At 40.3% G+C, this 17,366-nt stretch overlaps 1 protein-coding gene and 1 long non-coding RNA gene across 2 annotated transcripts in view; one reads left to right on the top strand and one right to left on the bottom strand.

Annotated features, from left to right (window-relative positions):
* LOC134803830 (uncharacterized) overlaps positions 1-17,366 on the top strand; it is a 180,380-nt gene that overhangs the window by 76,437 nt on the left and 86,577 nt on the right. The gene's annotated exons all lie outside the window — the stretch shown is intronic.
* Positions 1-17,366, bottom strand: part of LOC134803733 (uncharacterized) — a 31,327-nt gene that overhangs the window by 12,400 nt on the left and 1,561 nt on the right. Inside the window, exon 2 of the mRNA XM_063776550.1 lies at positions 682-814. Coding sequence (XP_063632620.1) covers positions 682-814 — 133 coding nt within the window. The remainder of the gene's footprint in view (positions 1-681; positions 815-17,366) is intronic.

The following is a 17,366-nucleotide window of genomic DNA, read 5'->3' on the forward strand; positions in this document are numbered from 1 at the left end:
TCTGTTTAGGACCTAAACTGAATTGCTAAAGGACGGAGCTATACAAGTCGCATAACTCCTTCCCTTAGCAATTCAGTTTAGGTCCTAAACAGAATCGCAATAAGGACATCATGGTAAGGCCCCAGATCATCATTATCATATCGTCGCAGTCAGGGGAACCACAAGGCAATACTATTTTTTAAAGCGTTTTTAATAAAATGACATGTCAAGATTGTTTACCATTTTTCTAATGCTAAAAAAAACGAGGTATAGACAGGGAATTGACATAATACGGACCAAAATAGTGACCACTACTTGAAAGTGCTGCTCTTGCAAATCATCATGACTGTTCCGTCGGAGTGAGGAATGGCACAGGGCAGTATGCTTGGTCGCTTATTCTTGCTACAGATTTAGAAGTAATGGAAGCGCGAATACTCACATGGGCGTAACTGGACTGCTCTCCTTGTTTATGAGCGTCAGTTCCTTTAGACACCATACTGATTTCATCAGAGTGGGGAGTGCCACAGGGGAGTATACTTGGTCCTCCATTCTTCCTAGGGAATTTATATAATAAGGAACTGAATACTTACATAGGCTCGTCTTTCCTGCTTTCTGTGTACAGACTTACAGAGTTCCCTCGGAGTGAGGAGTGCCACAGGGCAGCATCTTTGATCCTTCATTATTTCCGACCTTAATACTTACATAGGCTCATCTTTCCTGGTCTCCTTGTACTTGAGGGTACGGCTCTTGCGGATCACCATGACGGATCCGTCAGGGTTCAGCTTGGGAAGGTTCTGGGACGGCACGGCGTCTTTGCTCAAGGTCTTCCATTGCCCTGAAAAATACAATACAATACAATAGCCAACCAATGTACATGGAAACACAAATAAAAAAATACATGAAGACAGAGGTAAACAGGCGGACTTATCGCTAGATAGCGATCTCTTCCAGAGAACCTACGTAACGTACAAAATACGTACATTTAATGAGTTTTAATATGGGATATTACTGCAATGTTCTGCCGCCAGAGTGCAGCACTACCGACTCAGTAAATTCATAGACTAACTTATACATACTTACTGTGCCTTAAACTGTTTTTTGACAAGTTTTCACAGACAATAAAATATGACATTGATGCATCAAGGCGGTTTGTTAACAAGGGCCTACCGGTAAACGCGACAGTCGAAATTTAGTTATCTGCCTCTTTATCGCTCGAATATGCAAGAGTGATAGAGAGATTAGATAACGAAATTTCGATTTTCTTGTTTCGCGGTAGGCCATGTGATTGACGTGACGTGTGATGTGTCAATGTGGTTTGATTACTGTATGTGCCACTAAGGTGCCACCTACGCAGAGCTTTGCCTAATATTCCCTATTGATCACAAGGCTTAGTGGCTTAACCCATTCAGGGCTAATCACGACACGTTGTCGTTCTGCCTCTGCGAAGCATTTTCGCTACATACGGGGAAACCCATGTTATCGGTTCGCGGTCCATAGCTCAGAGGTGGATGCGTTAAAGTACTTAAAGTAGATATTCAAAGATCCTAAGAAACAAAGGAACAAGACATTTATTCTTTTTACTCCTTGAATTGACTTTTACGACTTGTGAAATGACGAATCAATATTTACAAAGTCTTCGATTTCGCGGTTCACTGTCACCAGTACCCGTACCATGGGTCACTGACAGTGTCAACACTGACACATACGCCAACGTCTACGTAATTTACTTTCCATACATCTCGCTCGCACTAATATGTCAGTACGAGCGAGATGCATAGAAAGTAAGTTACGTTCACGCTAGCGATTACCGTAATATGGCTCTATGACCAACATAATAACAATATTATAATACAATGAAAATATTATTCGTATTTGTATGTTTGTAACTAGGGCAGCTAAGCGGATTTGGATGAAATTTGACGCACGAACAGTTTATTTTGGAAGTTATAAGCCCTTAAAGTTACAGACAATTTCCGCATTTTGAAAAAGTTCCAAACACTGGATCGACAATTTTTTTTATTTAATCTTAGAATCTGATCACAAAATTTCACGAGAATCAGTTGAGAATTGCGACCTGTAGAGATCATCCCAAAATACGAGTAAAATGCATGAGTCAAAAGTTTTGCGGTCGGGCCTAGTGGGTAGTGACCACAGAACACCGCCTCTAGAAACCTAATATTGGCCATTTTGTTCCCGACGCAAATCACCAAACTGTGAGGTGCGGGAGGGGTTGCTCACGGCGTTGCGATTGGTCGTTTTAAACATGGCGCGCTGACACGTGTAAATGTAGGGATGGGACATGTTCATTACAGGTAGTGGGTACTGCTACCAGTGAGATCGAAATGTATTGTGGTAAAATTGTTACCAATGTAGTATACTTAAGAGTAAACTGACTTAATAATTATACTTATTGATTAATTTAATATTTCATTAAGTAATTTAACAATGTACCTGAAATTTTTACTTAACATATTAGGGCATTTCTGTTTAAAGTACCCAGAACTTGAATTTTAAAGTTTAGAATTTTTATATTATTTCCACTCAGAATCGCAATCTCTTTCGATACGAGAAAAAAGTGTCGCCAAAATCTCATACAATTATTTTCTTTTGTCCGTTTTATTAAGGTCATAGAAGGTTGTATTGAAAACATATTCAAATGGACCAATAACATATGCCTATTACAAATCAACTCCGAGTTCTCTCGCACTTCTTTGAAGTTCATCATCAGGTCCATCTCTTGACATGAGACCTAACTGCTTACCTAGAGGATTCTAAAAAGCCCATACAACATATGTCTATCACAAACCAACACCGAGTTCCCTCGCACTTCTTTGGAGTTCATCATCAGGTCCATCTCGTGACATGAGACCTAACTGCTCACCTAGAGGATTCTAAATAACCCATACAACATATGTCTATCACAAACCAACACCGAGTTCCCTCGCACTTCTTTGAAGTTCATCATCAGGTCCATCTCGTGACATGAGACCTAACTGCTCACCTAGAGGATTCTAAAAAACCCATACAACATATGTCTATCACAAACCAACACCGAGTTCCCTCGAACTTCTTTGAAGTTCATCATCAGGTCCAACTCGTGACATGAGACCTAACTGCTCACCTAGAGGATTCTAAATAACCCATACAACATATGTCTATCACAAACCAACACCGAGTTCCCTCGCACTTCTTTGGAGTTCATCATCAGGTCCATCTCGTGACATGAGACCTAACTGCTCACCTAGAGGATTCTAAATAACCCATACAACATATGTCTATCACAAACCAACACCGAGTTCCCTCGCACTTCTTTGAAGTTCATCATCAGGTCCATCTCGTGACATGAGACCTAACTGCTCACCTAGAGGATTCTAAAAAACCCATACAACATATGTCTATCACAAACCAACACCGAGTTCCCTCGCACTTCTTTGAAGTTCATCATCAGGTCCGTCTCGTGACATGCGGCCTAACTGCTCCGCTGGCCTAGAGGATTCTAAAAAAACTTACACAACATGTTACCTATATATTATGTCTAAAATTCTCTTCTCTTTAATGTTCTTTTTACACCTTCTTCTCCTTTATACCTCTCTCAAAAATTTCAATTTCTGGCTGAAGGCAGTGGCCACCGTCTGCGTTCGAGCGCGAATTTATCACTTGCCATCCCTCCTCACAAATCTCGAGGATACAACAAGTCCTTCGCAGTGCGTCCAGTGAAGCTGTGGAATGAGCTGCCTGTTTCGCTCAGGCAGGCACAATCGGTTGCGTCGTTCAAGGAGAGGTTAAAGAAACTATGGTTATCTGATCTGACTGATTAATTTGTCTATATTTCTATTGTATAGTTGCTTTATATCGTTCTAATTCTTTCCAATTTTTTGTGTATTTTCCCCATTCCTTTTTGTGTAATATATGTATGTTTATCCTATAAATTTTGTATGTATTTATATCCTTTATCTTTCTGGTACCTTGTTGTACATTTTGCTGCATTTGTCACCCTCTTTTCACTTTCTCCTCTCATCTACTCAAAGGTTAACTGGAAGAGATCCCTCAAAGGGATAAGTTTGGTCGCCTTTGTACTTCTTACTAATTGTATGTTATTTTTAATATGTCTTTTTGTACAATAAAGAGTTTACTACTACTACTACTAAAATGGTACAATACGGTATGACGAAGCACGAAGTTTCCGCAACTGAAAAACCATCATCGTCACATCACTAGTCGGAAGGGAAAGGGATAGCGCATTGCATTTTCAAGTTGACGAAAAGGGACGGACATACTTCGCCTCTGCTTACTGACCAGTATAAAATGAACCCCGCGGACAAGAAACATTATTCAATGAAATAATGAATTTCGCTTTCCTGTGGGATGTTATTCCATCTGTTTTGTAAGTAGAAGTCTTAGATGACTTGCCACACCATTTTACGCTGCAATATCCCATGATTTCCCAATGAATTCAATAGTTTACGATTTATTTTCTTAGACTCGTGCACACTGCTAACAGGTCGTAACCTTGGGCGCAACTGATCGGAGCGGCGCGCGAACAATCTTATATTTGACCTATACACCATACGGGCGGTGACCGCGAGTCGTCCTATAAGCTCGGTCTATAGGGGTTGGTCTGTGGTAGTGACCCTGCCTGTGAAGCCGGTGGTCCTGGGTTCGAAACCCGGTGAGGGCATTTATTTGTGTGATGAACACAAGTATTTGTTTCCTGAGTCATGGGTGTTTTCTATGTATATAAGTATGTATATCATCACCTAGCACCCATAGTACAAGCAAAGAGAATAGATAGTATAGAGGGGTCCTGTCATACATGGTCTAATAAAACATGGTCTTCTATACCCAGAGTGACACGGGCCTACGTCACAATAACATTGCCACTTTATTTCAACATAACATGTTACATGGGTACATTATACCTATGGTTAATAAGTTAAAATATTTCTTTATAATTTTCATTTATATGAATTTTATCTTATATTTTACAATAACACGTCATTTTTAATTATTCGTTAGCAATATCTTCCGATTCACGAAAGAAATTTCAGACGTTCGGGTAATTCTGTTTACATTACTGGCAACACAGGATAGCGCTGTCACATTTGACAATTCGGATCTAGATAACTTCATGCCCTGACCGTCATCCTTGTCGAACGCGTGTTAATTGTTATTTCCTTCTCGCTCAGTGTCAGCAGTCGCAGTGTTTTCCAAACTTTTCACGTCGTAAGCTTGGTAATTAATGTGTAACTGTGAATTAGTTTTTCAAACGTTTGTCTTGTATAGATAAATAAAGTTTAATTTAATACATTAGATTTGTTTTATTTTACTATGTTTCTACGTGAAGAACTTAAAATTTATGCCGTTAAAATAATTTTCACCGTTGGTTAAAATTCTCCCACATTTTAAAGTTTGAGAACCTGTAGACAGCATGATGACGTAGGCCCGTGTCAGTTAGGTCATACGCGAATCTCGGAATAGAGTACCAGGCGGAGTATATTATTATACCATGCTGTCATAGTAAATTTACTGCCATCTATCGACACACGACTACAACTCAAAATTAAAACGTATTAATTTATCAAAAAAATGTATATATATGGAAATGATTTTATTATTTTTATATCATTTTGACCCATGTTCATTCACTGATATCTATGTGTTAAAATTGTTAAATATGAAACGGTGTCGTCACGCCATCTAGCCGAGCATAGGCCAAAGGTGTGTGCGCCATCTATCCGAGAATGACTTTTTCTTGATTTCCGGGGCACGTTTTTTCCTTAGACTTTATTCATCTTATACGAAGTTACATATGTCTTTGGTACAAGCTTTGCTTAGTTTGGGGCTAAATAGGTTGTTCTGTGTAAGATGTCAACACAAAACAACAAGACAAAACATTTCACTTTTATACACGAATATTATTCAAATCACCGAGTAATCTGTCTCATAGCACTCGCAACAAAATACCATTTTGGTCTTTACGTCTATAAATTTAAGGTACAATATAGCGCTTAATCTGTCTCATAGCACTCGCAACGAAATACAATTTTGGTCTTTACGTCTATAAATTTAAGGTACAATATAGCTTGACCGGCAGAACTGCGTCAATTGGTCATTCATCAGATAAAGTTAAGGAAAACTCTTTAGGAATTCCCGCGGTGCGATCACTGTTTTTATTTTCGTTTCCTTCGATTAAATAAAAACTGTTGTAATTTAGACCTTTTATCTAGCACAGTAAAGTCGCAATTGCAATTGAGGTGCTGATCGTTATTATTTGGCTAGCGTAAATGATTTGAATTTTAACAGTTACGCTATCGGATGATATAAATATTAGAAATGTGGACCACCGACGTGCCCCGCGCCGAATTTTATCAATAGCAGTAGAATAAAAAACCGGCCAAGTGCGATTCGGACTCGCGCACGAGGGGTTCCGTACCATTACGCAAAAAACAGAAAAAAAATCACGTTTGTTGTATGGGAACCCCACTTAAATATTTATTTTATTTTGTTTTTAGTATTTGTTGTTATAGCGGCAACATAAATACATCATCTGTGAAAATGTCAACTGTCTAGTCTATCCTGTCTATCACGGTTCATGAGATACAGCCTGGTGACAGACATACAGACGGACGGACAGCGGAGTCTTAGTAATAGGGTCCCGTTTTACTCTATGGGTACGGAACCCTAAAAACTAAAGGTGCATTGGGTTAACTTCGAGAGCAGGGTAATTTAGAAAATGGTATAACAACAAATACTAAAAACAGAATCAAATATTTAAGTGGGGCTCCCATACAACAAACGTGTTTTGTTTAGCCGATTTTTGCGTAATGGTACGGAACCCTTCGTGCGCGAGTCCGACTCGCACTTGGCCAGTTTTTTTAAAGCAGTATCATAGCCACCCAACCGCTAGATAACTATTTATTTTTAACCTTTATTTTTAAATGCAAATGACCAACAATGATTGCCGAACGCATTATATCTGATATCATAATTATTGTGCCGAAATCGCGTAAATATGGGGCATTATCTATGAAAAGGGACCTTATTGTCGATGGCGCTTACGCCGCACAGCGTCGCGCGGCATTGTATTTATATCGGTGCATCGTTAATAATAGCGTAAGCGCCATCGACAATAAGGTCCCTTTTCATATATAACGTCAAATATGACGTCATACTTAAATGTATCGCCGTACACATCACAACAAACTCAAGTAACTAGCAGTTGGACCTTATAACATTGTAATAAGATTCACAATCGCATGGGCAGTGTTAAGGGTGAGTATTCCATGAAATTGTCTATTACCTTCGTCGCGTACAAACTGTATTTTCCGAAGATATGCCCAAAAAAATAAACGTCAGTTTTAAACGCCTAAAAAAGTCGTAATGTGAAAGTACACGAAATACAATGGGTTTTCTTTTTACAAGGTTAAAAATGATTTTTTTAATGGGAAGTTTCAGTTCCCATACAATATTATGAAGGTTTCCGAAATTATTCCATGTGAAAATTTCGCTTTGTTTGTTTTATTTTTTCATACCTACGTTAAAATCACTACACTTTATAAAACAAAGTCCCCCGCCGCGTCTGTCTGTTTGTGTGTATGTTTGTTTGTTGGCGAAAAGTCATAAACTACTGAACGGATTTGAGATAGAGTGATTCTTGAGTAAGGTTTAGACTTTAGGTGTATAATTAGTTAACCCGTGCGAAGCCGGGGAGGGTGGCTAGAAAACAAATAAATTTAAATCACGAAATACATTCCAGATGATACATTTATCCTGTATGACAAATACAAAACAATACAAATACGCACGAGATACTGTGGTGTGGGAAAAGCCGGACTAAAAATAAAATAATTATTTCATGAAAGTTGACAATCGCCAATAACGACAAAGTATGAGAGGTGATACATAAATTGTTAATATAAAACTTTTGAAAATATACAGAAATAACAAATATTTAAGGTTATTTTACCGTATTAGTCAAGACTAAAGAAATGAGTACTCGGGCCCGCGAACGGCCGGTGGATTACCACCGCCCACACTGTTAACTGTACATTGGTGGACCTTATGCGTTTTGTAATAAGGTCCACCGATGTACAGTTAGGGGTGTTGCTGTTTACAGCGCGAGGGCACAGGATAAATAATAGTACTAGGTACAGAAGACTCACTCTCTAACAAAACGCGTCTGTTACGATCAGCACAGATATGGCCGCTTGGTGGCGACAGCGCCACGCGCAGCTTATGGCTTTCCCCAAAATTGGGGTGGAACCATGAATCTAGTATTAAACTGGATTGGGCATGAGAAGTGGGGATAACGACAGAACGGGATAGTCTTACGTATCTTTCAGTAGGAGTAGCAGAGAAAGCGCTATTATTGTTTGTCCTTATTTGCGTATGTTTGGTCCCTCACGGAGGCACGCGTATACCACTTCTATACGATCCTACCTACTATGGGTGGAACGGATGTACTTTTAGCTACCTGTAGCAAAGCGACGAAATCGCGGAGTGAGCCACGCCTGGCGAGGGCAAGCAATTGCAGCAGAGGTAGTTTGTATGGCAGGTTTTGAACTTTTTTTTTCCAAGTGAATAAGAGTTGTAATAAAAGATTTAACTTTATGCACAAGAGCATCAAAAGCAACTTTACGCCGCTTACTCGTGACTAAAACACCAACTTTAAAATCATGAGTGTTTTTTTAGATTTTGGTGTTGATCTCATAGAAAAAGTTGTTCAGTATGTCCGTTATAAACAATAATAAAAACACTGGTGCCCCACATCATAAACCAACACAAAATCCTGACATAAAATCATCATCATCTCAGCCATAAGACGTCCACTGCTGAACATAGGCCTCCCCCTTGGACCTCCACACGTACCGGTTGGAAGCGACTCGCATCCAGCGTCTTCCGGCGACCTTAACAAGGTCGTCTGTCCATCTTGTGGGTGGACGTCCTACGCTGCGCTTGCTAGTCCGTGGTCTCCACTCGAGCACTTTTCGACCCCATCGGCCATCTTCTCTGCGTGCAATGTGGCCTGCCCATTGCCACTTCAGCTTGCTAATCCGGTGGGCTATGTCGGTGACTTTAGTTCGTCTACGGATCTCCTCATTTCTGATTCGATCACGTAGAGAAACTCCGAGCATAGCCCTCTCCATAGCTCGTTGAGCGACTTTCGAGTTTTGAGATGAGGCCGATAGTGAAAGACCACGTTTCGGAGCCGTAAGTCATCACTGGTAACACACATTGATTAAAGACTTTCGTCTTGAGGCACTGAGGTATGTCGGACGAAAAGACATTACGTAGTTTCCCGAACGCTGCCCAACCGAGTTGGATTCGGCGGTTGACCTCTTTCTCGAAGTTGGACGTACCTAATTGGACTACTTGTCCTAGGTAGATGTACGAGTCAACAACTTCGAGTACCGAGTTCCCAACAGAGACTGGGATGGGCACAACATTGGCATTTGACATTAAGTTTCGTCTTGTCCATGTTCATTTTCAAGCCCACCCGTTGTGAAACTCAGTTGAGGTCATCGAGCATCATGCTGAGTTCCTCCATCGACTTTGCCATGACTACGATATCGTCGGCAAACTGAAGGTGAGTGATGTATTCGCCGTTGAGGTTGATGCCAAGTCCTTGCCATTCTAGGAGCTTGAAGGCGTCTTCCATTACGGCAGTAAACATTTTCGGAGAGATAAGGCAGGGGCCGACATGGTGGCGTTACTACACAAACACTTCAACACATAAAATACTCATTATTAAATACAAAAATTCAAAAATTGTACCAAAATACTAAACAAAATTTCTGCCTTGACGTTACCTTGACTCACAATAAAAAACACTTCTCTGTAAATCAACTAACAAACAATATTAAATGAAAAATAATTTATATTTTTTTGAAGCTACAGTATGCCAGAAACAGAAATATTTCTATTTGCATCAACCTCCTCCTTCTTACTCGCGCTATCCCGTTTTGCCACGGCTCATGGGAGCCTGGGGTCGCTTGACAACTAATCCCAAGATTTGACGTAGGTACTAGTTTTTACGAAAGCGACTGCCATCTGACCTTCCAACCCAAAGGGAAAACAGGCCTTATTGCGATTAGTCCGGTTTCCTCCCGATGTTTTCCTTCACCGAAAAGCGACTGGCAAATATCAAATGATATTTCGTACATAAGTTCCGAAAAACTCATTGGTACGAGCCGGGGTTTGAACCCGCGACCTCCGGATTGAAAGTCGCACGCTCTTACCGCTAGGCCACCAGCGCTTCTACTTGCATCAATCTAAGATAATAAAAAAAACTAAAATCAAAATCAAGCTATATGATGAAGATTTATAATATGGGGCGTTATCTATGAAAAGGGACCTTATTGTCGATGGCGCTTACGCCGCACAGCGTCCCGCGGCATTGTATTTATATCGGTGCCTCGTTAATAATGGCGTAAGCGCCATCGACAATAAGGTTCCTTTTCATAGATAACGTCACACATAAGCAACTTATTGCAAAGCAAAACAAGTTTTTTTAACAAAGTGCATCTTACATTTGAATATGATTGTTGTTTTTCGTACTGCATAACATTTGTTTGTTTTTAAATAAAAATGACATACTAAATGTTTTGTTATCTCATTTGTTATTGCAAACACCAATTAAAAATGTAATTTGGCACTATACAAATATGACCCATGGTGCTTTACTTATTTTATGATTGGGGTCGGGTAAAGTCAAGGGGAACCCGACAGTCTAGAGAAGTTGATGATCGGTGGCCAGGTTGAGGGCAGAAGAGGCAGAGGCAGGCATACCCACACGTTGGTTTGATGCCATTGAGGAAGTCACACGTGTCAAGTTCCAGGGCTCTATGCGTGTTATATTAAAACATAATTATTTTATTAATCTTGTAGTTTTATTCTGAATGTTCAGATGACATTGACAGTCGACATCATAGAGTAAAGTACGTAAGTATATAGGTTGAGGTTGACAGTAAGTATATAGGTTGAGGTTGACATGATACTACATTACTCCTCCTCCCACAAAGAGGCTTGTTTGTCTATAATCCCCAAAAGCCAAAACGAGACGGTGGTTTCGTCTTCCGTCCCGACCGGCGCGGTGAGGGTGGATCTGGCTGAGCAGATGATGAGGATGGCGCAGGCGGCTCGGCCGCTCCTCCGCCTGTATCCCTGCTGGTGGAGGCCACAGGTGCCGGTGGTGGCATGGGACCGTCTGGGTGATCCCCGTTGGGCGCTTCTGGGGCCGGTTGCTCGCCATGGTCGCCACTCTGTTCTCGAGTGTTAATGTTACGTCTGTAGTATGTAAAGTTTTTGATCTTGATCGTTCTCCTTGGGTTTTGTTCAGATTCGGGTTGTCTAGTTTCGGGCACATGTCGAGATGTTTGTTGGTTTGTGTCGATGGCCGTCTTTGGTACTTGTTCATATCTTAGGCGAAGCTGATCTGCATGTTTGCGTTTATGTACTCCGTTCGTGAGTTCTACTTCGTAAGAGTAAGGTCCGTTGCATTTAATGATTGTTCCAGGGTCAGACCCCTTACCGATAGGTTTGTTTATCCAAACCTTATCGCCAGGTTTATATACCGGAGGCACAACTACTTTGTTGGTAGGTCTCAGTATCTGTTTGAGGCGTGCCTTTTCCATGTTCTCTCTTACGTCAGGCTTCCACAGGTCGAAAGTAGTGCGTATTGGCCTTCCGAAGATCATTTCGTAGGGCGATCGATCTGTTGAGCGTCGTGGGGTATTGCGGTATCCTCGAAGGAAGCTGTTAAGGCGTTCCTGGAGGTCAAGGCTTCTGTCACTGGCTAGCATTCGCTCCTTAAACGTGCGCACTGCGCGCTCCGCCAATCCGTTCGTTTTGGGGTGATAGGGTGTTGTTTTAATGTGTGTGATGCCTGAAACTTGGCAAAAATGGTTAAAATCTTCTGAAGTGAATTGCGGTCCGTTATCACTTACGATATATCTTGGTGTTCCAAATGTAGCAAATATGTTCTTTAATCTCTGCACTGTTGCCCTCGTCGTTGTAACGTTCGTTGGCACAATCTCTAGCCACTTCGTATAGGCGTCAATAACTATTAACCACATGTGACCTAGGAATGGCCCCGCGTAGTCTACATGTAACCTGTGCCAAGGCTCCACAGGTATTCCCCACGGAAACACCGGAGCTTCATTCGTGTTGCTTCTGGACTGCTGACATAGACTGCACCTTTTTGAGAAAGTTAATATGTCTTTGTCGATGTTTGGCCAATATACGTGAAGACGTGCCAGTGACTGCATAGCTGTGATGCCGTTATGGCCGTCGTGTAGCATTTCCAGGATCTGGGGTCGGAGTGTTTCTGGTATGACGAGTCTCCCGTTCCAAAGTAAGATTCCGTCTTCGTATGATATCTGGTCCCTTTTTTCATAAAACGTGTGTAGCTCGTTGGAAAGGTCTTTCTTATCTGGCCAATGCGTTATGATATAATTTTTGATGATGTTGAGCGTGTTGTCTTTGAGTGTTTGTTTTTGTAGCTCGTGTTTTGTTACGGGAATGTTTTCGAGTCTTAGATGTAGTAAGTGGGCGAATTGCGGTAGCCCGGTTCTTTCTTCCAGTGTTGTGTCGTTGCATGCGATCGGTAGTCTTGATAGTGCGTCGGCGGGGGTGTTCTCTCGTGCTGCCTGGTAATGGATAGAATATTCATAGCTGTTTAAGATCATGGCCCATCTAAGGAGCCGGTTGCTAGCGATTTTGGGTGTTTCTCGATCTTGGCTGAAAATCCTTTCCAGGGGTTTATGGTCAGTTAACAGGATGAACTTTCTACCATAAAGATATTGGTGGAATTTCGTGACGGCATACACGATTCCCAATGCTTCTCTGTCGATAGTCGAGTATCGTTGTTCGACGTCGGAGAGTGTTCGCGAAGCATACGCCACGGGTCTCATCGTCTCGTTGATTTTATGGAATAAAACAGCACCAACTCCCTTCTCTGATGCGTCACTGCTGAGATATATCGGTTTGCTTTCGTCGTAGTGTACGAGCGTGTCTGATGACGTTAGGATGTTTTTGAGTTCGTTCGTTATTCTTGTGTCTTCTTGGGTCCAGTTCCACCTTTGGTTCTTTTTTAGATGTCTGTACAATGGGGCGCATCTCATGTGAAGGCTGTCTATGAAACGGCCATAATATGTTAACGAGCCTAGTAGTGCTCGGAGTTCCGTTGTGTTGGCCGGGATAGGCATGTTCTTAATTGCATTGATTCTTTCTTCCGTCGGGTGTAGACCGCTGGCGTCTATTTTATGTCCTAGAAAGGTGACACTTTCCTGTAACCAAGCGCACTTATTTACTTGGCTTTTCACTCCGGCGTCTTGTAGCCTTTTGAGTACCGTTTTTACGCGTGTTAGATGTTCTTCTAAGTTATGGGCTGTTATAAGAATGTCGTCAAGATAACAAACAACACCATCAATGCCACTGAGGATCTGGTGCATTGTCCTTTGGAAAACGGCCGGCGCAAAGGAAATTCCAAATGGTAAGCGTTTGTAGCGAAAGTAGCCCTTATGTGTTGAAATCCGTCCTCTTAGCCGTCCATGCACAGCATGCAAACCTTACAAGCTAGCCTAAATCTATATTATTTTATTAAATAACAATTTTATATACAAATTATAGCTAAAACAACATAATCAATTAATTAATTATTTACAATACCTTTTTATTTTTTTTTATCGTTAAGTATTTTCGCGATTCTGGATGGATCATCAGTTGTAGGTATGCATCTTTCAGGTCGATCTTTGTAAACAGTTGTCCTCCAGACAATTTTGATGTAATCTCTTCAAATCTGGGAAGTGGATAATCATCGGTTTGGACATGTTGGTTTATAGTAACTTTGAAGTCGGCACAAATGCGGATGCTTCCGTTAGCCTTAATTGCAATGACAATTGGGGAGGCCCATTCAATTGGAGTCGACATAGTGTCAACTGGTTCTATAACTTCTTCTTGGACTAGTCGTTGTAGTTCGCTGTTCACTTGTTCACGTAAGGCGAGAGGTACCGGGCGAGGTCGGAATGTTTTGGGCGTTACGTCGTTAGGTATGTGAATCTTAGCACTATGCCCTTTTATAGTTCCAAGTTTACCGTCAAAGAGTGACTTGAATTCTTGAAGGATGTACTGTACTGCGTTGTTATGTTTTGTGTCGTGCTGGTTTGAGGTTACTGCTGCAGGTGTTTTTATATTGCACAGCCTGGCTCCAGGGGGCATAGGTAATTTGAAGCTTATGCACCAATCCAGCCCAAAAAGTGGAATATCGTTTCGTTGCGTAACGTAAACGGTCAATACCTTCTGAATGTTAAAAGCATTAACTGTTATCTCGCATGTTCCTAATGTTTCAATTTCTACTTCCGTGTAAGCCACAAGGTTCTTGCATTTCTTTAATGGTGGACGTCCAATAGAATTCCATAGGTTTTTTCCAATTACGGAATGCACTGCTCCTGGATCATATAGCATTTCGACCCTTTTTGCGTTGAGTTGAGTTGGTATCATAATTTTTGTAGTTGGGTTGTTGTGTCTCTTCACAGCAAATGTGTGTATGCTCTGTTCGTCAAAATCGTCATCGTCGCTGTCTGTTTGCCTTGTTATTTGTCTAGTGGTATTGTTCTGTTGTAACTTGAGCCTACCGCTGGTTATGCAGACGCTTGAAAAGTGGTTTTCTTTGCCGCAGGCATTACATCGTTTTCCTTTTGCCGGACAGTCGTTCATGTTCGTGTGAAAATCACGTCCGCAAAACATACATGTTTTTACTTTAGGAGTTTGTCGTTGAGTAGGCCGATGTGTTTTGGGCCTTATTTTGTTAACGGTTTGTTGTTCAGTACCCATCTGGGGGTTGTTTGTTAAACGTTGGCTCTGTAGTTCTGCTTGTTCAAGCTTGTTTGCTGTGGCTATAACATCGGAGAGTTTAGCACTGTTTGTTGGGTGTTCTTTAATAAGTTCTTGCTGCCATGTGCTGTTATTGATGCCGATTACCAGTTGGTCTCTTATACGTTCGTCCAGGGTGGTTCCGAATTCGCAGTATCCCGCTAATGATCTTAGCTCGAGGATGAATTGTGTGATTGTTTCTTCTGCTTTTCTGTGTCTAGTTCCAAAAGCGACTCTTTCTGAGAGGACGTACGTTTTTTTGCCGTAATATTCGTTAAGCACCTTCTTTAAGTCATCGTACGACTTCGTAGTAACGACAACTGGTCGATAGTAATCTACGAGTACCTTGAAGGCTGCAGGTCCAATCCGAGAAAGAAGAAGTTGTTTTCGTTTATCCTCAGATGTTTGTTTGTCGAAGCCGTGAATTTGTAGTTCAATTTCGAAGCGCTGGATATAATAATCCCAGTCTTCTGTTTTGTTATCGAACGAATCGAATTGGAAACGATCAACGCGTTCGGTCATAGCTCCGTCGTCGTCGCCAAAATGTTATATTAAAACATAATTATTTTATTAATCTTGTAGTTTTATTCTGAATGTTCAGATGACATTGACAGTCGACATCATAGAGTAAAGTACGTAAGTATATAGGTTGAGGTTGACAGTAAGTATATAGGTTGAGGTTGACATGATACTACAATGCGGAAGGCAGAAGATCGGCCAGGTTGGAGAGCAATCCAAGTTATCAAGCATTTCAAGCATTTTATTCGTGATAAACTTAAAACTAAGATTACATACAAGAGTATAACTAAAAACTACAAATATTAATAAAGTTAGAAAGCGTTAAAGTTTACCACGAAATGGGCTCGCCTCAGCATAATACTGACCCGAGAGCCAGCGCTGATCTTCCGGTAGTTAAAGCGACTTATGGCGGTCACGACCCTTAGTCATGAGGTTTCGACAAAGAAGAGAGAGAAAGTCAAGTTTGATCAACATTTCATAAGTGTGAAGTCAAAGACAGCCTGACAAAGAAGAAACAGAAAAAGAGTAAAAACATATATAAATAAATGGATACTTGTATAATTGTAAAAGAAAATGTAAAAATGTATGTGTTGGAATAAAGGCTATTTCAATTAAATTCAATTCAAAAAGTGTGTTTAAATTAAATTCAATTCAATTAGTAGTTTAAACCGTGGTGGTGCTGTATAGAGCATAATAATTGTTCTTTAAAAAAATGCAAAAAAATGACTAAATCTTTGGTTAGGATAGGATACAGACAAGAGGTTAATTAACCAGTCAGCTATGCTTTATTATAAAACTTCAAAATGATTTGTTACTATACTCTGTATCTTTAGGTATTTAAATAAAAGTAAACAAAATCTACCCTCAAATGGCTCCTTAAGCCAGTTGAGGGTAGATGAACATATTACACGATCAAATAATGTAGGTTAAAGTCAGGTCGTTCAGTTACAGACCCAGGCGGTTTTGTAATTGGTCAGTTAACCAATAAATGTTTTTTTGTTTTATATATTATACATTTACTTTTATTTAAATACATTTATATACAGTAAAGGGCCATAAAGTTTGCACATCGGAATTTCGGCTTCGTAGAGCGTTGTCTCTTTCATTCTCGTTGCCTCCAATATTCTCTTTCTAAATACCGATGTGCAAACTTTATGGCCCTTTACTGTACAGACTATAGGTATGACACAGTTATTTTGCAGAAAATTTGAAAAAAATGGAAAATTTGACAACAATGGATGTTAAAGGCGCTGTATGGCTCCACACATTATGCAGTAATAAATACCAGGAATTTCTCTATACAATACCAATACTGGGCATACAAATGTTATGTCCAAAATTTTACTGTTCATTGTAACCTTGAAAGATAGAGCAGAAATGCTCCAAGACAGATAGGGATCTAGGCTTATGATTAAGCTGATTTTTTGATACCCCAGATATAGACTATATTTGTGATGAAACATCAAGGATATACAGTATTTTCACTTTCGGATGGCAAAATTTGGACAATGCAAGTGTCATTTTAGTATCTTTGAAATGAAGACAGGATTTAGATAATTTCACAATTATTGCAGGCCCCCTTTTGGGGGCAGACACAGTAAATAAGGCTAATTCAAAAGACATGCCAAATGGCAGTAAAACTTGCAGAAAATGGAATTAGGCATATGAAAGGTCCAAGTCAAGGCTACAGTAAGCCTTCTTGCTGCAAAAGACTGGCCTTAGCCTTGACAGTTTTGACATTTAAGGCTTTAATGTTACTATTCTAATATATTCACTGCACAGTGCCGTGTTGTACATCGATGGCCGGTAAAGCCAAGAATGTATCCTTGTTAAGTTAGTTTTACTCATTCTTAGGTTTATTTTAGTTTATAATTTGTAATTGTATGTTTAATCTATTGTAATCTAAATGTTTTTAATAAAATTTAATAAATTCACATCTTCAGTGTCACTTCTAGATTTATATGAATGTATTATCTTTTACATTTTTGGCTTAGCAA

The sequence above is a fragment of the Cydia splendana genome, chromosome 27, assembly GCF_910591565.1.
Source record: "Cydia splendana chromosome 27, ilCydSple1.2, whole genome shotgun sequence".
Classification (NCBI taxonomy): domain Eukaryota; kingdom Metazoa; phylum Arthropoda; class Insecta; order Lepidoptera; family Tortricidae; genus Cydia; species Cydia splendana.